The sequence below is a fragment of the Hyla sarda genome, chromosome 8, assembly GCF_029499605.1.
Source record: "Hyla sarda isolate aHylSar1 chromosome 8, aHylSar1.hap1, whole genome shotgun sequence".
Classification (NCBI taxonomy): domain Eukaryota; kingdom Metazoa; phylum Chordata; class Amphibia; order Anura; family Hylidae; genus Hyla; species Hyla sarda.
Window position 1 is genome coordinate 11075006 of NC_079196.1, and position 26860 is coordinate 11101865.

General features: G+C 46.5%; 1 protein-coding gene across 3 annotated transcripts in view; it reads left to right on the forward strand.

Annotated features, from left to right (window-relative positions):
- The window catches only part of HSPBAP1 (HSPB1 associated protein 1), a 172608-nt gene that overhangs the window by 16392 nt on the left and 129356 nt on the right, over nt 1-26860 (forward strand). For all 3 annotated transcript variants that reach the window (XM_056536544.1, XM_056536543.1, XM_056536545.1), the window contains exons 2-3: nt 8854-9039; nt 24690-24874. In XM_056536544.1, the coding sequence (XP_056392519.1) occupies nt 8854-9039; nt 24690-24874 (371 nt within the window). The remainder of the gene's footprint in view (nt 1-8853; nt 9040-24689; nt 24875-26860) is intronic.

Genomic DNA, 26860 nt, shown 5'->3' on the forward strand with positions numbered 1-26860 from the left:
GAGACTCATATGATTGAAGACAGCGGACCACACACAAGTGTGGATGAGCGGGAAAAGAAGGATAGAAAACAGAATGAAGTCCGGTTTTTGTCCTACGCACGACAGAGAATTTAACTCCTAATGGCGAGAATTGTCGCCTGGAGATGTCTAAAGCCCGAACGTCCGATACGCGCTTGATGGAGATCAAGCATAGAAGCACCGTAAGCTTGAAGGACAGCAATTTCAGAGAAAGTGCGTCATTGTCCTCCCATGCCGAGAACATGGATAGGACTTTAGATACGTCCCAGGTGGCTTGATACTTGGGGCGAGGAGGACGTTTAAATTTAACGCCTCTCAGGAGGCGACATACCAAAGGGTGTTTGCCTACTGGTAGAGAATCCACTGGAGTGTGATAAGCAGAGATTGCAGATCGGTACACATTGATAGAACTGTAAGATTTCCCGGATTCAAAAGAATCCGCCAAATAGTTGGCCACTACAGACACAGGTGCCTGAACGGGATCAACTTGCCGTTGATCACACCAACGTACCCAGAGTCTCCAGGCTGATCGATATGCCGATCTAGTCCCGGGGGCCCAGGCCAAGGCAAGGAGGTCCCTAGCTGATCTTGAAAGGTCTTTATCTGTGTCTGGCACCCCGAAACCAACCATGCGAGGAGATGCAGGGTGTGGTCTGTGATCAGAGGATGAAGATCCCCTGTCGGATTGGACAGGAGATGAGGGAGCTGAGGGAGCAATCTGGGAAAATCCACAGTCATCCCCAGAAGAAGGGGAAACCATGGCTGTGTCGGCCACCAGGGAGTGATCACCACCACCAACGCCCTCAGGTTCGTTATCTGTAAAAGCACCCTGAGGATCATTGAGAACGGTGGGAATGCATAGTGCGTCCCCCGGGGCCATATGTGGCGGAAGGCGTCTACCGCGTAGGCTTCTGGATCCGGCCTCCAGCTGTAAAAGCGGGGTAGTTGATGATTGAGTCGGGAGGCGAACAGGTCCATAGAGAGAGGACCCCACAGGCGGCAAATGGACTGAAAGACTGATCGGTCCAGCCGCCAATCGCTGGAATCTGTCAGGTAGCGTGAGTTCCAGTCCGCCACCATGTTGGAAACCCCCGGAATGTATTCCGCTATCGGGACAATGTTGCGGGCAAGGCAAAAATGCCAAAGCTCTCTCGCGAGGTCTGCAAGTACTCTGGACCTGGGACCCCCCAATCGATTGACATATTGGACCGCAGACATATTGTCCATGCGCAACAATACACAGCAATTGGATGCTCGAGGTAGAAGGCTCCTGATGGCAAAAAATGCTGCCAGAAGCTCCAGCGCATTGATGTGCAGCAGAGACTCCTCTGCGGACCATGTCCCTCCTGTTGAAGAGAGACCGCATCGAGCACCCCAACCGTGATGGCTCGCATCCGACTCCAAAATGAAGTCTGGAGTGGGATTGAAGATGGTCTTGCCGTTCCATTCGACGGCATGACGCAACCACCACCGAAGTTCCACTACGGCTTCCGGACATAGGGGAACTTCGTCCGCGTAACGAAGCCCTTGTCGCAAATGTAGTGACTTGAGCCTTTGAAGGGCCCGATAATGGAGAGGGGCGGGAAATATGGCCTGTATGGAGGCTGATAAAAGTCCGACCAGGCGTGCTAGCACACGTAACGACACTCGTCGTTTGTGTAACACGGCCCTGATTTCCTTGCGGATGGTAGTCAGCTTGGCTTTGGGTAATTTGAGGACAGCATGATCGGTGTCCACCAAGAATCCCAAAAATTCCATCTCCCGAGCTGGGACGAGAACTGACTTCTCGTGATTGATGATGAATCCTAAGTGTTGTAACAATTGAACCGTCCAGCCGGCATGTTCCTCCGCTTGAGGTTTGGAACGAGCCATGATGAGCAGGTCGTCTAGATATATAATCAATCTCACTCCCCTGCTCCTTAGGGCTGCCACCACCGGTTTCAGAAGTTTGGTGAAACACCATGGGGCGGACGAGAGACCGAAGGGTAGGCAAGTAAATTGCCACATTCTGGTTCTCCACAGGAAACGTAGGAAGTGTTGGGAGGCCTGATGTATGGGAACCGTGAGATAGGCGTCTTTCAGATCTACCTTTACCAACCAGTCTCCTGGTTGTAGAAGGTCCCGCAGAAAGTGGATGCCTTCCATCTTGAAATGTCGATAAACGACATGTTGGTTGAGATTTCGCAAGTTTATGACAGGGCGATAACCTCCCCCTTTCTTTTTGACTAGAAAGAGGTTGCTGAGGAACCCCGGGGAAAGGGGGTCTACCTCCATCACCGCTTGTTTGGACAGAAGGTCCTGTAATTCGTTGTCTATAAGAGCAACGTTTAGTTCGGAGAACCGGATGGGATGTGGAATTGAAGTTAAGTCTGGTAGGGAACAGAATTCTATTTGATACCCTGCCACTGTCCGGAGTATCCATGCGTCTGCAGTAATTGCTGACCATGCGTGGATAAAATGTTGCAGTCTGCCCCCTACGGGAATGGGAAAAGAACTCAGGTGTGTTGTACTCACCGGTAGTATGTCTGGAGCGGGGGTAACCTCTTCCTCCACGTCCTCTCCAAGGACGTCCACGGGGTGGGAAGAAGGGTGAAGATTGTGCGACTGGCACAGGGTAGGGTTGTGGAGCCTGGTTGTACTGAGGAGCTGGAGCTCTGTTGTACGGCCTGGTATTGTAGTTGCGGCCGGCAGATCGGCTCCTGCTTCTGCCGGCCGTTGTGAAAACCTTAGCCGAACTCGATTTCTTAAGGGATGTTTGGGCTTTGTCAAGGCTGGTATACAGCCCGACCATCTTGTTGATGTCCTTGATAAGGGTATCTCCGAAGAGGAGGCCCTCGGCAGCGGGTCCGGGCTCAGTCTCCGCTAAGTGAGAGAGTTGTGGGTCAAGTCTCATCAAGATTGATCGTCGACGTTCAGTCGCACAAGTGGTGTTTGCACACCCGAGCAGACATACCGCTCTTTGGGCCCAACCTCTAAGTTGCAGCAGATCGATCGGTTGATCAGTTGCCGCCGCCTGTTCCGATAGGTTGAGAATCATGGTGACAGGGCTGAAGAGGTCCAAGATTCGATCCTGGATGGTCCTGAAGGACCTCTCGATACCCTTCTTGGAATATTTTCCATGTTTAGTGAGGTATCGTAAGAGTATGGGGTCAATTTTGGGCGTAAGCACCACCTTCTTGGGAATGCATGGTCGGGGGCATTCCGCCTTTAACTTGTTGCGGTTAGCCTTATCCACCGACCTGCGAGCCCAATGTTCTATATATTGGGACACTTCAGGGGTGGGAGCCCAGTCTCCAGAGCGCGGATGGGTTATAGCCTCTGGGTCAAAGAAAGGCTCTCCACGAGAGTCTAATACAATGTCACCCTGGGGTACAGGGTTAGCGTCCTCAGGGATCGCCATATGCCCACTATCCTCTATTGCACTGTTAGACTCATTGGCATCAGCCACTTCGGATTCTGCGGAGGATTCTTCATCTGTAGAATCTACAAATGAATCCGGTTTGGTCCGTCTAGCGGATCGTTGCCCCTGCTTACGCAACTCCCCGGGGCCCAGGGGTCTATTAGAGTCTGGAGGCAAAGTGGGTCGGCAGGCCGGGTCAGGAACTGCCTGGTGCATAAAATTTACTTCCCCTGCCGGGGAGTCAGATAACATGATGGTATGATTGCGTTTCTGAGACGCTTTACCCTTTTTATAGGGTGGTTCGCCACTGCATGAGGGTTTCTGAGAGGTATGTGCAGGATGCTGCGAACTTTTGGGAGGCAGGACAGAGGACATCGCTGCTTGCACTGATTTATTTATCAGATCTTGGATCTGGGCAGCAGTCAGGTAAAGGGGTGCATCCAAGGTAGGATCCTCTCCCCTGGGGGAACTAGTAGTATTGTCATCTGCCATAATGTTAATCAGTATGGGGTATATGAATGTACCCAGGGGCTGTAGCAGTTAAAGTCTACAAGGGCTCTATAGAGGTAAGCTGGGGGCAGTAGGGGTAAGAGGGAATAAATTCCCAGTAAATACCGACAATACAGCAAAAATTAGTCCAGGCTCCGTCCCTCACGCCGATCTCACTGAACTGGAGATTGCGATGCAGGGAGGAGCGTTGAAAATCGCAGAGCGGCGTAATCTCGCGAGATTACCGCTCACTGTGTACAGATAGGACGAGCTAGCTGACTAAGACACGCCTACCTCCCCTCCGCGCGGAGCGAGCGCGAAAAGGAGGAAGAAGAAGAGGAAAAGTAAACAAAATGGTGCCGAAGATGGCGCTGAAGAGAAATGAGTTGAAACTTGTGACAGGCGCCGCACAGGGGTGGCGAGTGCCGCTGACAGGAAAAAGAAAACCCGGAGTGGGGGTATAAGGGCGCAGCACTAGTAGAGTCAGAGTATAGAACAATAGATTATATATCGAAAATATAATGGAATAGAATGTAAATAGAATGTAAATAGAATGAAAACACAGGGCAACAGGGAGGACTGTATTATAGAATACAGACCTATACCTGAAATGCCCAGACAGTCAAACAACAGTGATAATACTTATCTGAAGTTCTGCTATGAGCAGAAAGAAAGAGGAGGAGACAATGGAAGCAGTCCCTTATATACCAAGCATCCCGGCCAGGGATTGGTCAATACATCCTATGGACTGCTGGGAGTTGTAGTTTTTAAGTGGTTCTTTAAAGTTTTTAGTAAAAATTCATTAAAAGAGTTTTGAATTTCTGCTATGGGCATTAATAAAGGAAGATTAATGCATAAGATATGAGCCTCCTGTCTGATATATAACTCAGGATCAGTACAGGATAAGTAATGTAATGTATGTACACAGTGATCTCACCAGCAGAATAGTGAGTACAGCTCTGGAGTATAATACAGGATATAACTCAGGATCAGTACATGATAAGTAATGTAATGTATGTACACAGTGACCTCACCAGCAGAATAGTGAGTACAGCTCTGGAGTATAATACAGGATATAACTCAGGATCAGTACAGGATAAGTAATGTAATGTATGTACACAGTGACCCCACCAGCAGAATAGTGAGGGCAGCTCTGGAGTATAATACAGGATATAACTCAGGATCAGTACAGGATAAGTAATGTAATGTATGTACACAGTGACCTCACCAGCAGAATAGTGAGTACAGCTCTGGGGTATAATACAGGATATAACTCAGGATCAGTACAGGATAAGTAATGTAATGTATGTACACAGTGACCTCACCAGCAGAATAGTGAGTACAGCTCTGGAGTATAATACAGGATATAACTCAGGATCAGTACAGGATAAGTAATGTAATGTATGTACACAGTGACCTCACCAGCAGAATAGTGAGAACAGCTCTGGGGTATAATACAGGATATAACTCAGGATCAGTACAGGATAAGTAATGTAATGTATGTACACAGTGACCTCACCAGCAGAATAGTGAGTACAGCTGTGGAGTATAATACAGGATATAACTCAGGATCAGTACAGGATAAGTAATGTAATGTATGTACACAGTGACCTCACCAGCAGAATAGTGAGTACAGCTCTGGAGTATAATACAGGATATAACTCAGGATCAGTACAGGATAAGTAATGTAATGTATGTACACAGTGACCTCACCAGCAGAATAGTGAGTACAGCTCTGAAGTATAATGTATCTTAGTATTGGTATTATATCGTGTGATTTATTCTCAGTCTTTATCGTCTTATCCTCGCAGTTATTACCATATGTTAATGTCAGACATTGGCTTTATACCGTCCTCTCCTCAGAGTGGTGCAGACGTTCGGCGTGCAGCTGTTGGGGGAGGCGTACCTTGTTGTCTCGCCGTGGCGTTCCCTGTAATGACGCCCAGGAGCCCATCATCAGGACGTTTTATGGACCTGTCTCACTTCAGTCTTTAGTTAATCAGCGAGTTTTTGTAGCCGGATGTTTTCTCGTGTCCCATCGATCGCCATCCTCCCGGTTACGGCTGCTAGAAGACAATGAAGGATTTATCACGTATTTAGTGTCAGAAAGCTCCCAATCCAAAATCTCTTTAAAGCGTCTCCCGCAGTAAATCAGCCCCGGCGGTAACCGTATCGCCGTCGTAACGCGCGCTGTGCTCCGAGGGGACCATAAACCGGCTGCGTTTGTGTTTTCGGTGAAAGTTTCTTTTGTTCGGTGATTTTCCTGCTGGGAATTTGCAGTAAAAAAAAAACCTGTAGTTTATAATTCTGGGGAGCAAATCACATTGACAGCGACGGAGACGAGTCCACAGGGCGCTGCCGTAATGGAGGCGGCGGGAGCGGCGGCCAAGTGTCATAACAGCGTTTTTTTTCTGCCGCAGACGTGGCGCCTGGGGATTCGATACACCTATAAATCTGGGGACTCACGTTGTAGTGGTTTTGTTGTATTGGTTTTTACAATTGTGGACTTCTAGTTGTTGCAAAACCACAACTCCCAGCATGCTGGGAGTTGTAGCTTTGCAACAGCTGGAGGCACACTGGTTGGGAAACAGTGGGTCAGAGGCTAGATATCTATACTGTGGACCTTCAGCTGTTGCACAACTACAACTCCCAGAATGCCCAGACAGAAACTGGTTGGGTTAGAGCCCAGATCTCTAAGCTGTGAACTTTTAGGTTTTGCGGAACTACAACTCCCAGAATGCCCAGACAGAAACTGGTTGGGTTAGAGCCCAGATCTCTAAGCTGTGAACTTTTAGGTTTTGCGGAACTACAACTCCCAGAATGCCCAGACAGAAACTGGTTGGGTTAGAGCCCAGATCTCTAAGCTGTAAACTTTTAGGTTTTGCACAACTACAACTCCCAGCATAACTGACCAGACAGAAACTGGTTGGGTTAGAGCCTAGGTCTTCAAAATGAGGATCTCCAGCAATTGTAAAACTAGAACTCCCAGCATGCCCAGATACCTACTGGTTAGGTTAGAGCCCAGGTCCCCAAAATGTAGACCTCCAGCTGATACAAAACTACAACTCCCAGCATGCCTGGATAGCCGCTGTTTAGGTAACAGCCATGATCTGTAAACTGTGCACCTCTAGTTGTTGCAAAACTACAACTCCCAGCATGCCTGGACAGCTGTTAGTTGTAGTTTGTAGACCACTGGGTTAAAGGGGTTAAACAATTTATTTCAAATCACCTGGTGCCAGAAAGTTAAATGGATTTGCATATTACTTCTATTAAAGTAATATGTACTTCCAGTACTTATCAGCTGCTGTATGATCCACAGGAAGTAGTGTAGTTCTTTCCAGTCTGAGCACAGTGCTTTCTGCTGACACCTCTGTCCATATCAGGAATTGTCCAGAGCAGGAGAGGTTTGCTATGGGGATTTGCTTGTACTCTGGACAGTTCCTGACATGGACAGAGGTGGCAGCAGAAAGCATTGTGGTCAGACTGGAAAGAACTACACAACTTCCTGTGGAGCATACAGCAGCTGATAAGCACTGGAAAGATTAAGATTTTTTAATAGAAGTAATTTACTTCTGGCACTAGTTGATAGAAAAATTTTTTTTTTACCGGAGTACCCCTTTAACCCCTTAAGGACCAAGGGCGTACAGGTACGCCCTTGGTCCTGCTCTCCTGATATAACGCGGGGTTACACAGTAACCTCGCGTCATATCGCGGCGGGCCCGGCGTCATAGTGAAGCCGGGACCCGCCTCTAATAGCGCGCAGTGCCGATCGCGGCACCGCGCGCTATTAACCCTTTAGCCGCGCGCTCAGAGCTGAGCCGCGCGGCTAAAAGTGAAACCGAAAGTGGCCGGCTAGCTCAGTCGGGCTGTTCGGGATAGCCGCGGCTAATCGCGGCATCCCGAACAGCTGACAGGACAGCGGGAGGGCCCCTACCTGCCTCCTCGCTGTCCGATCGCCGAATGACTGCTCAGTGCCTGAGATCCAGGCATGAGCAGTCATGCGGCAGAATCGTTGATCACTGGTTTCTTATGAGAAACCAGTGATCAGCATAGAAGATCAGTGTGTGCAGCGTTATAGGTCCCTATGGGACCTATAACACTGCAAAAAAAAAGTGAAAAAAAAAAGTGAATAAATATCATTTAACTCCTCCCCTATTAAAAGTTTGAATCACCCCCCTTTTCCAATAAAAAAAAAAACACAGTGTAAATAAAAAGAAAAATGAACATATATGGTATCACCGCGTGCGGAAATGTCCGAATTATAAAAATATATCATTAATTAAACCGCTCGGTCAATGGCGTGCGCGCAAAAAAATTCCAAAGTCCAAAATAGTGCTTTTTTGGTCACTTTTTATATCATTTAAAAATGAATAAAAAGCGATCAATAAGTCCTATCAATGCAAAAATTGTACCGTTAAAAACTTCAGATCACGGCGCAAAAAATGAGCCCTCATACCGCCCCATACACGGAAAAATAAAAAAGTTATAGGGGTCAGAAGATGACAATTTTAAACGTATTAATTTTCCTGCATGTAGTTATGATTTTTTCCAGAAGTCTTAAAAAATCAAACCTATATAAGTTGGGTATCATTTTAATCGTATGGACCTACAGAATAAAGATAAGGTGTCATTTTTACCGAAAAATGTACTACGTAGAAACGGAAGCCCCCAAAAGTTACAAAACTGCGTTTTTTTTTCAATTTTGTCGCACAATGATTTTTTTTTCCGTTTCACCGTAGATTTTTGGGCAAAATGACTGATGTCATTACAAATTAGAATTGGTGGCGCAAAAAATAAGCCATCATATGGATTTTTAGGTGCAAAATTGAAAGAGTTATGATTTTTTAAAGGCAAGGAGCAAAAAACGAAAATGCAAAAACGGAAAAAAACCCCGGTCCTTAAGGGGTTAAAGCATGGACTTTACTGACTCTGATCTTGTTTTGCAGATGGCGTCACCAAACCGTTCACACCGCAGGAGGCCAGAGATGTGGTCCTCGGTGCCACCTTACCGGTGGTCTTCCTGGGTATGACTGATGACTGGCCGGCCTCTCGCTGGACCCTCCCGCGTCTGTGCGACATGTTACAGGAGCAGACGCTGAAATTCAGAATAGGAAAAAGGAAAGCGGACACAGGTAACAAAGCAACAGCGCATTAATCTCTCACATCCAGAGCTATTGGGTGTAGACTGTCTGCCATGATGTCTCCATACACTGCACACACAGATCCTGCTCCCCTTTATCTCTATAGCACACCCTAAGAAGCAGCAGCAGTAGTGTGGAGGACATTATCGAGTGGTACTGAGCAGTGTAAGCTGTAAATACAGCATTATGTGCAATAGAACACTTTCTGGAGCAGTGATTCCCAACCAGGGTGCCTCCAGCTGTTGCAAAAATACAACTCCCAGCATGAAACGGTAAAAATAGGAACTAGTAGAGCGCTGGTCCCGGTCCCAATGTAATCACTTGTGACATAAACCAGTATATACCTTGAATGATTTATTATAGGCACATATCTACGTGTTTATAGGCACATATCTACGCCTTTCTATCCCAGAATGGGCCCTTCTTCAGGATAGGGTGCATCAACATGATGGTTTTTGCCGTTTACTCCTCCATGGTGGAGAGTTTGGAATCTGATTGATTCTATGGACAGGTGTCTATTATACAGGTAACGAGCTGAGATTAGAGAGTTCCCTTTAAGAGAGTGCTCCTAATCTCAACTTGTAACCTGAATAAAAGGCACCTGGGAGCCAGAAATCTTGCAGATTGATATTCAATTTATAATTTATCTGAAATGGGGTTTTCTGGATTTTTTAAGTTATTCTGTTATTGTTCAAATAAACCGACCATTAACATTTTAGACCTATCAAGACATAGAAAGAGCAATAACAAGCACCTAGAAAATCTTTCTTAGAAGGAGGCAGCCTAGTATTTCTATGCTAACAATCTGAGGGAGGGGGATGGTTAGGGGTTATGTTTCTTCTGTTTATTTTGTTATTGTTGATCTTGATGCATGGAAATTAATGTAAATAAAGTTTATATATATATATATATATATATATATATATATATATATATATAAAAATATTTAGACCGATCATTTCTTTGTCAGTGGGAAAACCAGCAGGGGGTCAAATACTTCTTTCCTTCACTGCACCTAGGAGATTATCTGTGAAAAGTAGGGTTGGGATCCTGGGCAAATATCAGGGGTCACTGGGATTGATGGGGTCAGTGCCCGCAGACGTGACGCCCAGGGATTCGATACACTTATATATCAGAGCAATTACATGTGGTAGTTTTGATGTATTCATTTTGTTACAATTAGGGCATGCTGGGAATTGTAGTTTTACAACAGCTGGAGGCACCCTGCTCCAGGAAGTGTTCTATTGCATATAGTTCTGGATGTATAGCTTACACTGCTCAGTACTGCTCGATAATGTCTTCCACACTACTGCTGCTGCTTCTTAGGGTGTGCTATAGAGATACAGGGGAGCAGGAGGTTGGAGCCTAGATCTCCAAACTGTGGCCCTCGAGCTGTTTCCAAACTACAACTCCCTGCATGCCCAGACAGCCACTGGTTAGGTTGCAACCTAGGTTTCTGAACTGAGGACCTCCAGCTGTTACAATACTACAACTTCCAGCATGCCCGAACAGCCATTGGTTAGGTTAAAGCAGTGTTAGGGTTCGTTCACACTGAGTAATTCAAGAGGAATTTACTCTAGTAATTCGTTTTGAATTCTCAGCTTAGAAATAATTAACCTCTGCTTTGCCATTGACTTCAATGTATTTTACTCTGCACTGTTCACACAGCGTAAATTCCGCTCGTGGAATTCCGTTCTGCTAGAGGAAAGAACATGTTCATCCTTCTTGCGGAATACGCGAGCAGAAGTCCATTGAAGTCAGTAGTAAAAAAATTTCCACTTGAAATCTTTTCCACACAATTGCGCTAAATTCACGTGGAATTTGCTCGGAAATTCCCCACGAAAAAATAAAATAAAAAGGGAAATTCCAATTAGTGGTTGTAGTCCAGCAAAAAAACAAACAGTTTCCTCCTCCTATATTCCGCGCAGAAAATCTGCGTGGAATTCCGCATGATTTTCGAGCAAATTTCACGTGAAAAGAAAACGTAAATTCTGTGGCAGAATTTTTACGCGAGGATCCGTCTACTATTTCTCAGTGTGAACGCACCCTTTCCCTACCAGTGAGCTTCCAGCTGTTGCAAAACTATAACTCCCATCATGACTGGACAGCCGCTGGTTAGAGCCCAGGCTTTCAAACTGTGGACATCTAGCTATTGCAGAACTACAACTCTCAGCATGCCCGCACAGCTTCTGATTAGGTAAGAACCCAGGTGTCCAAACTGACAAACGGACAAAATCAGCAGGGGGATCAAATACTTTTTTCCTTCACTGCACCTAGGAGATTATTTGTGAAAACTAGGGTTGGGGTCACTGGGATTGGGTGGGGTCAGCACCCGCTGGAGTCTTTCCTTGTCATGTTAAATAAGTTCTCCGATGCAGGAATACTTATCCCCTTACCAAAGGTTAGGGGTTAAGTGTCTGATTACGGGGGGTGTGTGCAATCGGACCCCCCCCTCGATCTCCTGGTCGGACCCCCCGTAATCAGACACTTAGTCCTTATACTTTGGATAGAGGAGAAGTGTTTCTGCAGCACCAGAGAATTACTTTAACCTCTTAAGGACGCAGGGCGTATGGATACGCCCTGCATCCCGAGTCCTTAAGGACGCAGGGCGTATCCATACGCCCGTGGGAATTCCGGTCCCCACCGCTAGCCGGTTGGGGACCGGAGCCGGATGCCTGCTGAAATCTTTCAGCAGGCATCCCGGCATATCGCCCAGGGGGGTCATTATGCCCCCCCATGTCGGCGATCGCCGCAGATCGCTGGACAATTCAGTCCAGCGATCTGCGGCGATTCCGGGTCAATCGGGTCTCCAGTGACCCGGAATTACTGGCTGTTCGGGGCCGTCTCTGACGGCCCCGAACAGCCAGAGCCTGCAGGGGTGAGGTGGCACTGGTGCCACCTCACGATCGCCCTGATTCGTCGGCCGGATTACCGGCCGACCAATCAGGGCGCCTGCTGCGGGTGTCGCTCCCGCACCCGCTCCGCCCCTCTTCCGGAGGGCGTGAGCGGGTGCGGGAAGACGACCCCGGGTGCTGGGGACCCCGATCCCCGGCGTCCATGTTGGGATTGGGGCCCCAGGAGCGATGGCCGCGGCGAGGGACAGTCCTGTGATGAAGCAACAGCAGGAGGTGAGTTACAGCCTCCTGCTGTTGCTTAGCAACAGCTCCCAGCATGCAAAAAGGGCATGCTGGGAGCTGTAGTTATGCAACAGCAGGAGGCAGACCACCACAACTCCCAGCATTCCCTTATGGGCATGCTGGGACTTATGGTTTTGCAACAGCTGGAGGCACATTTTTTCTATGGAAAAGTGTACCTTCAGCTGTTGTATAACTACAACTCCCAGCTTGCACAAACAGCTAAAGTGCATGCTGGGAGTTGTAGTGGTGCATCTGCTGGTTGCATAACTACAACTCCCAGCATGCCCGTTGGCTGTCGGTGACTGCTGAGAGTTGTAGTTTTGCAACAGCTGAAGGCACACTGGTTGTGAAACTTAGTTTTTTTTTTACCTAACTCATTGTTTCACGACCGGTGTGCCTCCAGCTGTTGCAAACTACAACTCCCAGCAGTCACCTTACACCATGCACCGTACATGCTGGGAGTTGTAGTTTTGCAACAGCTGGAGGCACACTGGTTTTGAAACACTGAGTAAGGTCACAAACTCCGTGATACATAACCAGTGTGCCTACAGCTGTTGCAAAACTAAAACTCTCAGCATGTACAGTCTGTCAGCGCATGCTGGGAGTTGTAGTTTTGCAACAGCTGGATGTCCCCCCAATGTGAACGTACAGGGTACACTCACATGGGCGGAGGATTACAGTAAGTATCGGGCTGCAAGTTTGAGCTGCAGCAAATTTTCTGCAACAGCTCAAACTGCCAGCGAGAAACTACTGTGAACCCCCGCCCGTGCGACTGTACCCTAAAAACACTACACTACACTACCACAAAAAATAAAATAAAAAGTAAAAAACACTACATATACACATACCCCTACACAGCCCCCCTCCCCTCCCCAATAAAAATGAAAAACGTCTGGTACGCCACGGTTTCCAAAACGGAGCCTCCAGCTGTTGCAAAACAACAACTCCCAGTATTGTCAGATAGCCGTTGACTGTCCAGGCATGCTGGGAGTTTTGCAACAGCTGGAGGCACCCTGTTTGGGAATCACTGGCGTAGAATACCCCTATGTCCACCCCTATGCAATCCCTAATTTAGGCCTCAAATGCGCATGGCGCTCTCACTTTGGAGCCCTGTCGTATTTCAAGGCAACAGTTAAGGGTCACATATGGGGTATCGCCGTACTCGGGAGAAATTGGGCTTCAAATTTTGGGGGGTATTTTCTGCTTTAACCCTTTGTATAAATGTAAATTTTTTGGGAAACCAAGCATTTTAGGTACATTTTTTTATTTTTTTTTACATATGCAAAAGTCGTGAAACACCTGTAGGGTATTAAGGTTCACTTAACCCCTTGTTACATTCCCCGAGGGCTCTAGTTTCCAAAATGGTATGCCATGTGTTTTTTTTTTGCGGTCCTGGCACCATAGGGGCTTCCTAAATGCGGCATGCCCCCAGAGCAAAATTTGCTTTCAAAAAGCCAAATGTGACTCCTTCTCTTCTGAGACCTGTAGTGCGCCAACAGAGCACTTTTCACCCCCATATGGGGTGTTTTCTGAATCAGGAGAAATTGGGCTTCAAATTTTGGGGGGTATTTTCTGCTATTACCCTTTTTAAAAATGTAAAACTTTAGGGAAACCAAGCATTTTAGGTAAAAAAATATATATATTTTTTTTACATATGCAAAAGTCGTGAATCACCTGTGGGGTATTAAGGTTCACATTACCCCTTGTTACGTTCCCCGAGGGGTCTAGTTTCCAAAATGGTATGCCATGTGGTTTTTTTTTGCTGTTCTGGCACCATAGGGGCTTCCTAAAGGTGACATGCCCCCCAAAAACCATTTGACGCTCCTTCCCTTCTGAGCCCTCTACTGCGCCTGCCGAACACTTTACATAGACATATGAGGTATGTGCTTACTCGAGAGAAATTGGGTTTCAAATACAAGTAAAAATTTTCTCCTTTTTACCCCTTGCAAAAATTCAAAAATTGGGTCTACAAGAACATGCGAGTGTAAAAAATGAAGATTGTGAATTTTCTCCTTCACTTTGCTGCTATTCCTGTGAAACCCGTAAAGGGTTAAAACGCTTACTGAATGTCATTTTGAATACTTTCGGGGGTGCAGTTTTTATAATGGGGTCATTTATGGGGTATTTCTAATATGAAGACCCTTCAAATCCACTTCAAACCTGAACTGGTCCCTGAAAAAAAGCGAGTTTCAAAATTTTGTGAAAAATTGGAAAATTGCTGCGGAACTTTGAAGCCCTCTGGTGTCTTCCAAAAGTAAAAACTCATCAATTTTATGATGCAAATATAAAGTAGACATATTGTATATGTGAATAAAAAAAAAAATTATTTGGAATATCCATTTTCCTTACAAGCAGAGAGCTTCAAAGTTAGAAAAATGCTAAATTTTCTAATTTTTCATCAAATTTTGGGATTTTTCACCAAGAAAGGGTGCAAGTTACCAAAAAATTTTACCACTACGTTAAAGTAGAATATGTCACGAAAAAACAATCTCGGAATCAGAATGATAACTAAAAGCATTCCAGAGTTATTAATGTTTAAAGTGACAGTGGTCAGATTTGCAAAAAATGGCCGAGTCCTTAAGGTGAAAAAGGGCTCAGTCCTTAAGGGGTTAAAGGAGTACTCTGTCCCTAGACATCTCATCCCCTATCCAAAGATGTCTGATCGTGGGAGTCCCGCCGTTGGGGATCCCCGCGATCTTGGTTGCGGCACTCCAGACATCCGGGGCACGGAGCGAACTTCCCATAGAAATGTTATCTATCCCTCTTATGATAATGAGATGGCTGTTGGCTCCACCCTCTTATAATAGCACAAATGTTCCCTTTAATCAGTTTCCTATAGGTTTTTAAGGGGTACTGATCAAAAAGTACAAAGCCCACTCGCCACGTCAAGGCCACCTATTTAGAGTGGGTCCCTAGCATAAAATGGCATAGCACTGGACGGCGACCACCACTGCCGCGACACCAGTGCCCACGGCGGGGGGGGGGGAATATACTAACAACCTGTTCGTTTTTGATATTACGCTGAGAAGCAATCAGATCATTATATAAGATTGTAGATGTGCGACCAGGTCTGTTTTCTACCCGAATTCACATTTATGGACATTTATCAACGGGTTTAGTCAGGTTTTCTTTACTATAACTGTCGCAAAATTGTCGCAACTGCGACTACGCGATTTTTTCGTGCGACATTTTGACTGGAAAGCGAGAAAAACAAGTTTTCCAAAAAATAAACTACTTAGTAATAATTTTTAAATGGACTACGGGTAGTCAGGTATTTACTAACTGCGATAGTCGCATACTGCGCAAAAAAAAAAAGGTTAAAAATTTCGCAACAGGGTTAAAAATTGACTAAATTTACTCCAGCTCAAACATGGAGCAGAAAAAGCTCCGACCAAAGTAAAAAAGGAAAAATTGCTGACGTGAAAGAAAATCATCAACAGGATGAAAGCAGATGATAAATAAGTCACAGATAAGCAAAAAAGATAAAAGGAAAGAAAAAAGTACTAAAAAAAAAGAATACATAAGCAAACATTGATAAATGTCCCTCATTGTGTTTTCTATCCCCCCCTTTTTTTTTAACATGTTGTCTGCACTCTTCCCCCCCCCTCCTCCTCAGCCCAACCCTATATAAGTAGTAGTTAGCTACACATGGGCCATTTCTTTCCTAGCAGCCTCCCAGTCTGACTGGGAGAGCATGGTAAGTGTTCTGTAACATCCCATTCACACTGGTGTGGTGCTGTGCGGCGTCCGTTGCTGCCGTGGCGCCGTGTCTGCGGGGAGGTGCGACCCATAGACTGGTTTGAGTGGCATTGGGGCCGCTCTGCCGGTGGGTCGTTTCCCCCTGTGGGCACTGGTGTCGCGGTGGTGGTGGTCGCCGCCCAGTGTTACGCCATTTTATGCTAGGGACGTTAGGGACCCACTCTGAATAGGTGGCCTTGACGTGGCGAGGGGGCTTTGTACTTTTTGATCAAAAATGTATAATAACAACCTGTTGGTTTTTGAAATTATGCTGAGAAGCAAAGAGATCATTATACAAGATTGTAGATGTGCGACCATTGTCTGTCTTCTACCTGAATTCACTTCTATTAAAAAATCTTAATCCTTCCAGTACTTATCAGCTGTTGAATGCTCCACAGGAAGTTCTTTTCTTTTTTTCATTTCCTTTCTGTCTGACCACAGTGCTCTCTCTGCTGACACCTCTGTCCATTTTAGGAACTGTCCAGAGTAGGAGAAAATCCCCATAGAAAACCTCTCCTGCTCTGGACAGTTCCTAAAATGGACAGAGGTGTCAGCAGAGAGCACTGTGGTCAGACAGAAAGGAAATTAAAAAAAAGAAAAGAACTTCCTGCGGAGCATACAGCAGCTGATAAGTACTGGAAGGATTAAGATTTTTATAAAAGAAGTCATTTACAAATCTCTTTAACTTTCTGGCAAAAGTTGATTTAAAAAAAAATGTTTTCCAGTACCCCTTTAATGGTATTTCTCATACTATTTTTTACACCAGTGTTTTCCAACCAGGGTGCCTCCAGCTGTTGCAAAACTACAACTCCCAGCATGCCCGGACAGCCAACGGCTGTCCGGGCATGCTGGGAGTTGTAGTTTTGCAACAGCTGGAGGCACCCTGGTTGGAAAACACTGGCCCATTGTTTAGAGGTGGCCATTTTGAACCCATAGGTGTTGGCGGTGAGCCCTCCTGGCTCCCCATGTGTATTAACCCTTTGTATGACTCCCCTTCCCCTCCATGACTCCGATCGTCCCTCCCCCATATGTATAGAATTTACCCAGCATCACTTCCACCTAAGTGGCTTTTACCACGGTTCCGTAGTCAGAATAATAGTCCCTATAAATATCCTCGTAGACGCCGAGCGTCCGGATCTGAAGTGATTCAGCGCCATTAATGGCCTCCTCGAACAGAATAACTTCTCGCCTCTGACAGGCTGGGATCCTGTATAATGCTTCTCGAGTGCGGCACAAGCTGCGGGCAACACGGCGGAGTCTGAGCCCTAATATTACCGTATGGGAACCCGCGCCGATCATAGGGAACGCGTGAGAGCGAAAAATGTCGCCTTTACCGCTAATCACAGGTTCTGCTGGGAAGTCGATGGCAGATTACACGGTTTAAGATGTTCCAGTTGTAAGAGAACACATTGTAACTCCGTCAGATGTGAAGGGATTACGGCGCCGCGCTCCACCGCTGCTGCCGCCGCCTCCGCCGTAATAAGCTGAATATCGGAGATTAGTTATTCTGGTCAAGGAGCCCATTAGTTGTTCTGCGCTGACTCCCCACATCCTCAGCTAATCTTCTCCAGACTGGTGCAGAACTACAACGCACAGCATGAGAGTTGTGCTTCTGCAGCAGCTGGCAGCGCCGGCCTGAGGGACATAACTGTAAGGCCTGTCTGGTCTGTATCCCACTTAAAGGGGTATTCCAGGAAAAACTATCAACTGGCTCCGGAAAGTTAAACAGATTTGTAAATTACTTCTATTAAAAAATCTTAATCCTACCAGTACTTATCTCCTGCTGAAGTTGAGTTGTTCTTTTCTATCTGGCAACAGTGCTCTCCATTGAGAAGAGCATTGAGAAGAGCATACACAGGCATGCAGGCTCTGGGTCTGACCCGCCTCCGAAATTAAAATGTTAAGGCAGCGTTTCCTAACCAAGGTGCCTCCAGCTGTTGCAAAACTACAACTCCCAACATGCCCGGACAGCCGTTGGCTGGTTGGGAAACGCTGTAATATATAGTATCAGTACCGATGATGATCATTGTGTAAGTCAGTGTTTCCCAAACAGGGTGCCTCCAGCTAATGCAGAACTACAACTCCCAGCATGCCCGGACAGCCGTTGGCTGTCCGAGCATGCTGGGAGTTATAGTTTTGTAACAGCTGGAGGCGCCCTGGTTGGTAAAATCTGTCCTGAATAATAAAAGGGTCACGGGGGAAACATGAAAAAACCTGATGCTCACCTAGCCCTGGTCCCCCGTAGGTTCCGCCGCAGCTCCCGCTCTTCTCCGTGCGGTCCCGGTATCTTCTCTGTGGCTCAGCTGGTTCCAGGACCTTTCCCGCTCAGTCAGTGGCCGCAGCAGTGTCATGTGTCAGACCAGTGATTGACTGAGGAGGAAGGTCCTGAGGGAAACATGTCAAGGAGAAACATATTCATAAAAATGACTGCCCACCTGAAGGAGGAGACCCCAGGAGACTTCCAAAAGGCGCTTTATCTAATTGTAGGTCCCTGAGGACCAGCTGAGAAAGGGATCGAAGTTTCAGGGAAGTTAAGGCTTAGTTAAGTTGAGGCTACTCCTTGTTGAGGCTCTTACCCTTAGCTGAGTCTTCTCTTTAAGGCTCCTCCTCTAAGTTGTGGCTCCTCCTTTTAGTTGTGGCTCCTCCTTTTACTTGAGGCTCCTCCTTATAGTTGAGGCTCCTCCTTTTAATTTGAGGCTCCTCCATATAGTTGAGGCTCCTCCTTTTAATTTGAGGCTCCTCCATATAGTTGAGGCTCCTCCATATAGTTGAGGCTCCTCCTTTTAGTTGAGGCTCCTCCTTTTAGTTGAGGCTCTTACCATTAGTTGAGGCTCCTCCCAATTGTTGTGGCTCCTCCCCCTTGTTAAAGCTCTTGCTCTTTATTGTGGCTCTTACTCTTGGTTTTGACGCTTCCCCTTGTTGTGGCTCCTCCCCCTTATTGTGACTCTTACCCTTAGTTGTGATGACTCTCCTTATTGTGGCTCCTCCCCTTATTGTGGCTCCTCCCCATTACTGTTGCTCTTACCCTTAGTTGAGGCTCCTCCTTATTGTTGAGGCTCCTCCTTTTAGTTGAGGCTCCTCCTTTTTGTTGAGGCTCTTACCATTAGTTGAGGCTCCTCCCGATTGTTGTGGCTCCTCCCCCTTGTTAAAGCTCTTGCTCCTTATTGAGGCTCCCCTTTTTAGCTGTGGCTCCTCTTTGTTGAGGCTCTTACCCTTAGTTATGGCTCCTCCCCTATTATTGCTCTTGCTCTTAGTTTTGATGCCTCCCCTTGTTGTGGCTCCTCCCCTTATTGTGGCTCCTTGCCATTACTGTGACTCTTACCCTTAGTTGTGATGACTCTCCTTATTGTGGCCCCTCCCCTTATTTTGGCTCCTCCCCTTATTGTGACTCCTCCCCATTACTGTGGCTCTTACCCTTAGTTGAGGCTCCTCCTTTTAGTTGTGGCTCCTCTTTTCAGTTGAGACTCCTTTTTCGAGTTGAGGTGCCTCCTTTTAGTTGAGGCGCCTCCTTTTAGTTGAGGCTCCTCCTTTTAGTTGAGGCTCCTCCTTTTAGTTGAGGCTCCTCCTTTTAGTTGAGGCTCCTCTTTTCAGTTGAGACTACTTTTTTGAATTGAGGCTCCTCCTTTTAGTTGTGGCTCCTCCTTTTAGTTGAGGCTCCTCCTTTTGGTCGTGTCTCCTCCTTTTAGTTGAGGCTCCTCCTTTTAGTTGAGACTCCTCCTTTTAGTTGAGGCTCCTCCTTTTAGTTGAGGCTCCTCCTTTTAGTTGAGGCTCCTCTTTTCAGTTGAGACTCCTTTTTTCAATTGAGGCTCCTCCTTTTAGTTGTGGCTCCTCCTTTTCGTTGTGGCTCCTCCTTTTCGTTGTGGCTCCTCCTTTTAGTTGAGGCTCCTCCTTTTGGTCGTGGCTCCTCCTTTTAGTTGAGGCTCCTCCTTTTAGTTTAGGCTCCTCTTTTCAGTTGAGACTCCTTTTTTGAATTGAGGCTCCTCCTTTTAGTTGTGGCTCCTCCTTTTAGTTGAGGCTCCTCCTTTTGGTCGTGGCTCCTCCTTTTAGTTGAGGCTCCTCCTTTTAGTTGAGGCTCCTCCTTTTAGTTGTGGCTCCTCCTTTTAGTTGTGGCTCCTCCTTTTAGTTGTGGCTCCTCCTTTTAGTTGAGGCTCCTCCTTTTAGTTGAGGCTCCTCCTTTTAGTTGAGGCTCCTCCTGTTAGTTGAGGCTCCTCCTGTTAGTTGAGGCTCCTCTTTTGAATTGAGGCTCCTCCTTTTAGTTGAGGCTCCTCCTTTTAGTTGAGGCTCCTCCTTTTAGTTGTGGCTCCTCTTTTCAGTTGAGACTCCTTTTTTGAGTTGAGGCCCCTCCTTTTAGTTGAGGCTCCTCCTTTTTAGTTGAGGCTCCTCCTTTTAGTTGTGGCTCCTCTTTTCAGTTGAGACTCCTTTTTTGAGTTGAGGCCCCTCCTTTTAGTTGAGGCTCCTCCTTTTAGTTGAGGCTCCTCCTTTTAGTTGTGGCTCCTCCTTTTAGTTGAGGCTCCTCCTTTTAGTTGAGGCTCCTCCTTTTAGTTGAGGGTCCTCCTTTTAGTTGTGGCTCCTCTTTTCAGTTGAGACTCCTTTTTTGAGTTGAGGCCCCTCCTTTTAGTTGAGGCTCCTCCTTTTAGTTGAGGCTCCTCCTTTTAGTTGAGGCTCCTCCTTTTAGTTGTGGCTCCTCCTTTTAGTTGAGGCTCCTCCTTTTAGTTGAGGCTCCTCCTTTTAGTTGAACCGCTGACCATTTAATTGAGTCTTCTCTTTGTTCAAACTCTTACCCATAGATACCAAAAAAAAAAGTAGAGCCACTCCAAAAAGTGCAATAAAAAATTTCATTTTATTTCAATCAATTAAAAAGCATTAGATATGAGAAAGGAGGAAAACCTACATCACATGAAAGAAGACGACAACTACACCGGAACCTACAATATTGTCACTGAATACAATTATATATTCACAAGTACACAAAATATATGATAAAAAGCTAATACCTCAGTAGGTCATAATTATATTCTGTGAATAAAGGGGAAGTGCCCGACTACATGTATATACTGTTATAAGTTGGTATGTGCTGTAAACGGGTACGATGGCCTGGACTACATATAATGCCGAGACAATGTAACACTAAGTAGCCATATACAGGAGCCCAAATACAATACTGACCAGAGGAAAAAGTGCAGACAGCCGCAGGGCCCGGGATAGCGTCACCACATTAGTTGAGGCTCTTACCCATAGTTTAGACTCTTACTCTTTGTTGTAGCTTTTATACTTAGTTTGTGGCTCCTCCCAATTATTGTGGCTCCTCCCCGTTATTGTGGCTCTTCCCCTTAGTTCTGACATCTCTCCTTATTGTGGCTCCTCCCCCTTATTGTGGCTCTTACCCTTAGTTGTGACATCTCTCCTTATTGTGGCTCCTCCCCCTTATTGTGACTCTTACCCTTAGTTGTGACATCTCTCCTTATTGTGGCTCCTCCCCATTATTGTGGCTCTTACCCTTAGTTGTGACACCTCTCCTTATTGTGGCTCCTCCCCCTTATTGTGGCTCTTACCCTTAGATGTGACATCTCTCCTTATTGTGGCTCCTCCCCCTTATTGTGACTCTTACCCTTAGTTGTGACATCTCTCCTTATTGTGGCTCCTCCCCATTATTGTGGCTCTTACCCTTAGTTGTGACACCTCTCCTTATTGTGGCTCCTCCCCATTATTGTGGCTCTTACCCTTAGTTGTGACATCTCTCCTTATTCTGGCTCCTCCCCATTATTGTGGCTCTTACCCTTAGTTGTGACACCTCTCCTTATTGTGGCTCCTCCCCATTATTGTGGCTCTTACCCTTAGTTGTGACATCTCTCCTTATTGTGGCTCCTCCCCCTTATTGTGGCTCTTTCCCTTAGTTGTGACATCTCTCCTTATTGTGGCTCCTCCCCCTTATTGTGACTCTTACCCTTAGTTGTGACATCTCTCCTTATTGTGGCTCCTCCCCATTATTGTGGCTCTTACCATTAGTTGTGACACCTCTCCTTATTGTGGCTCCTCCCCATTATTGTGGCTCTTACCCTTAGTTGTGGCATCTGTCCTTATTGTGGCTCCTCCCTCTTATTGTGACTCTTACCCTTAGTTGTGACATCTCTCCTTATTGTGGCTCCTCCCCATTATTGTGGCTCTTACCCTTAGTTGTGACACCTCTCCTTATTGTGGCTCCTCCCCATTATTGTGGCTCTTACCCTTAGATGTGACACGTTTCCTTATCGTGGCTCCTCCCCATTATTGTGGCTCTTATCTTCAGTTCTGACACCTCTCCTTATTGTGGCTCCTCCCCATTATTGTGGCTCTTACCCTTAGTTGTGACATCTCTCTTTATTGTGGCTCCTCCCCATTATTGTGGCTCCTCCCCATTATTGTGGCTCTTACCCTTAGTTGTGGCATCTCTCCTTATTGTGGCTCCTCCCCATTATTGTGGCTCCTCCCCATTATTGTGGCTCTTTCCCTTAGTTGTGACATCTCTCCTTATTGTGGCTCCTCCCCATTATTGTGGCTCCTCCCCATTATTGTGGCTCTTACCCTTAGTTGTGACATCTCTCCTTATTGTGGCTCCTCCCCATTATTGTGGCTCCTCCCGATTATTGTGGCTCTTACCCTTAGTTGTGACATCTCTCCTTATTGTGGCTCCTCCCCATTATTGTGGCTCCTCCCCATTATTGTGGCTCTTACCCTTAGTTGTGACATCTCTCCTTATTGTGGCTCCTCCCCATTATTGTGGCTCCTCCCGATTATTGTGGCTCTTACCCTTAGTTGTGACATCTCTCCTTATTGTGGCTCCTCCCCATTATTGTGGCTCTTACCCTTAGTTGTGACACCTCTCTTTATTGTGGCTCCTCCCCATTACTGTGGCTCTTACCCTTAGATGTGACATCTCTCCTTATTGTGGCTCTTACCCTTAGATGTGACATCTCTCCTTATTGTGGCTCCTCCCCATTATTGTGGCTCTTACCCTTAGTTGTGACATCTCTCCTTATTGTGGCTCCTCCTCATTATTGTGGCTCATACCCTTAGTTGAGTCTCTCTGAGGCTCCTCTTTTTAGTTGTGGCTCCTCTTTAGTTGTGGCTCCTCCCCATTATTGTGGCTCTTACCCTTAGTTGTGACACCTCTCTTTATTGTGGCTCCTCCTCATTATTGTGGCTCATACCCTTAGTTGAGGCTTCTCTCTGAGGCTCCTCTTTTTAGTTGAGGCTCCTCTTTAGTTGTGGCTCCTCCCCATTATTGTGGCTCTTCCCCTTAGTTGAGGCTTCTCTCTGAGGCTCCTCTTTAGTTGTGGCTCCTCCCATTGTTGTGGCTCCTCCCATTGTCGAGGCTCCTCTTTTTAGTTGAGGCTCCTCTTTAGTTGTGGCTCCTCCCCATTATTGTGGCTCTTACCCTTAGTTGTGACACCTCTCTTTATTGTGGCTCCTCCTTATTATTGTGGCTCCTCCCCATTATTGTGGCTCCTCCCCATTATTGTGGCTCTTCCCCTTAGTTGAGGCTTCTCTCTGAGGCTCCTCTTTTTAGTTGTGGCTCCTCCCATTGTTGTGGCTCCTCCCATTGTTGTGGCTCCTCCCATTGTTGTGGCTCCTCCCATTGCTGTGGCTCCTCCCATTGTTGTGGCTCCTCCCATTGTTGTGGCTCCTCCCATTGTTGTGGCTCCTCCCATTGTTGTGGCTCCTCCCATTGTTGTGGCTCCTCCCATTGTTGTGGCTCCTCCCATTGTTGTGGCTCCTCCCATTGTTGTGGCTCTTCCCCTTGTTGTGGCTCTTCCCCTTGTTGTGGCTCCTCCCATTGTTGTGGCCTCTCTCCTAAATGTATATATATTTCTCTTTCTCGCTTTAGGTTTAGTCTCTTTGTAGTTTATAATCTTCTGTTCTTGCTGTAATAGAAATCCCTTCTCCATGTGTTGCTGATCCTGTGTATATACATAGCGGTCAGTCTGAAGAAGCAGATCTGCAGTGTAAAGCAGGAGGCAAGGATAGTGCAGCGAGCCTTAACCCCTTATGAGCCAGGAGGGGGATTTGTGACCCCCCCAGACCCCCAACAGAGGATGTAGCCGGAGTCACTGATCATAGACGTGTCCTAGTGGAGCAGAACTAAAAGCATCACACGAGTCTCTTGGCCTCTAACATGTGGTGTCTGGTGATAAATACCTTGTATGATAGGAGCTGCTGTATGTAATCCTTATGTACCAAGGTATCTAATCCTATCATGTGTGATACTGACTGCTGAGCTGCTTTATCTAATCCTATCATGTGTGATACCGTCTGCTGAGCTGTTGTATCTAATCCTATCATGTGTGATACTGTTTGCTAAGGCCCTGTATCTAATTCTTTTGTGTGATTCTGTTTGCTAAGCTGCTGTATCTCATCCTTCCAGGTGTGATACTGTCTGCTGAGCTGCTGTATCTGATCCTATAATGTGTGATACTGCCTGCTAAGGACCTGTATCTAATCCTGTCATGTGTGATACTGTCTGCGAAGGCCCTGTATCTAATCCTGTCATGTATGATACTGACTGCTGAGCCGCGTATCTAATCCTGTCATTAGTGATACTGACTGCTGAGCTGCGTATCTATTCCTGTCATATGTGATACTGACTGCTGAGCCGCGTATCTAATCCTGTCATGTGATACTGACTGCTGAGCCGCGTATCTAATCCTGTCATGTATGTTACTGACTGCTGAGCCGCGTATCTAAGCCTATGTGACCTGCTGACTCTGCATTACTCTTCTTGTTCCCCAGAGCCGCAGTTTGAGCCCCAGTGTGACTACATTGACGGGACCCTCAGACAGTTCCGGGCCTGGATCAGCGGGGCCTTTCCGGAGGAGTCCGGGCCCTTCCACCGCTTTGATAAAGCTGAGTCCTGGGCGTACGCGGATTACAAGTACCTGGCCCTGTTATTTAAGGACCAACCTGAACTGCTGCAGGTAGGTCCCTTTATACTGTATATAGTGACATATTTGGGAAGGGGGGAGCGAGCTGTCTGGTGCGCGGACCCCTCTGATCAGTTGCCTTAGCCCACAAGTGTTGTCATAGGGACACTATCCATATCTACATGCTAATGGCCTGTGTCCCAGTCCGTTATGATGTACAGTAGATGGTCACTGGGTGGCAGGGGGGGAACTCACGTGTTATATCACTCTTTGGGGTGCTGCGGAGGGTAACCCAGCTCTGCTATACCACAGATACTACGGGAAGGGTAACAACCACTAATGGAGGACATTACAGTGCCCATACCGGATCTCACTCTTGAGACCAACAACGATCGCTAGTTATAAACCGGGGAAGAGTGCGGCCGTGCTCATTGCTCTCCTTGGCTGTCATTCAAATCCGACCTTTTTGCAATAGAAGTCTATCCAAAAAAGGTCGGATCTGAAACATATGCATTGCACACTTAGATCAGTGTTTTCCAACCAGTGTGCCTCCAGCTGTTGCAAAAACTACAACTCCCAGCCTGCCCGGACAGCCGTTGGCTGTCCGGGCATGCTGGGAGTTGTAGTTTTGCAACAGCTGGAGGCACACTAGTTGGGAAACACTAGATTAAAGGGGTACTCTTGTGGAAACCTTTTTTTTTCTTTTTTTTTTTTTTTTTTAAATCAACTGGTGCCAGAAAGTTAAACAGATTTGTAAATTACTTCTATTAAAAAATCTTAATCCTTCCAGTACTTATTAGCTGCTGAATACTACAGAGGAAATTCTTTTTGGAACACAGTGCTCTCTGCTGACATCATGACTACAGTGCTCTCTGCTAACATCATGAGCACAGTGCTCTCTGCTGACATCTCTGTCCATTTTAGGAACTGTCCAGAGCAGCATATGTTTGCTATGGGGATTTTCTCCTACTCTGGACAGTTCCTAAAATGGACAGAGATGTCAGCAGAGAGCACTGTGCTCGTGATTCAGCAGAGAGCTCTTTGTTCCAAAAAAGAAAATAATTTCGTCTGTAGCATTCAGCAGCTAATAAGTACTGGAAGAATTAAGATTTTTTTAATAGAAGTAATTTACAAGTCTGTTTAACTTTCTGGCACCAGTTGATTTAAAAAATAAAAGTTTCCCACCGGAGTACCCCTTTAAGTAATAAGATGCAGCAGTAGGATGTGCCAAAGTTTGTCAGGACGTGATGGGAGTTGTAGTATTAGTGCAGCTGGAGAGACACAGGATGAGCAATAGTGTGCACCACAACTTGTAAGGGGATGATGGGAGTTGTAGTTTTTTAACAGCTGAAGAGCCACAAGCTGGGGAATAGGATGTACCAAAGGTTGTCAGAACATCATGATGGGAGTTGTAGTTTTAAGGCAGCTGGGTGGGGAACCACAAGTTGGGGAATAGGAAGCACCTGTGGAATGCATGAAAACTTGAAGGGCATGATGGGAGTTGTAGTTTTGTAACAGCTGGAGAGATACAGTCTAGTGAATACAATGCATCAGTGGGATGCCCCAGAGGTTGCCAGGACATGATGAGGGGAGTTGTAGTTTTGCAACACGTGATGTGCCACAGGTTGGGAAGTAGGATGCACTAGAGGTTCTCAGGGCACGATGGGAGTTGTAGTTTTGCAGCAGATGAAGATCCAAAAGCTGGGTAATAGAATGCACCTAAACTTGTAAGGGCATGATGGGAGTTCTAGTTTTGCAACAGCTGGAGAGCTACAGGCTAGGGAATTGGATACTACAAAGATTGTCAGGGCATGATGGGAGTTGTAGTTTTGCAGCTGTTGAAAAGCCAAAATTTGGGAATAGGATGCACCAAGGGTTGTGAGAACGTCATGATGGGAGTTGTAGTTTTGCAACTGGAGAACCACATGTTGGGGAATAGGAAGCACCAGTGGAATGCACCAAACCTGTAGGGCATGATGGGAGTTGTAGTTATCCAACAGCTTGAGAGTCACAGGTTGCAGCGTAGGATGCACCATAGTT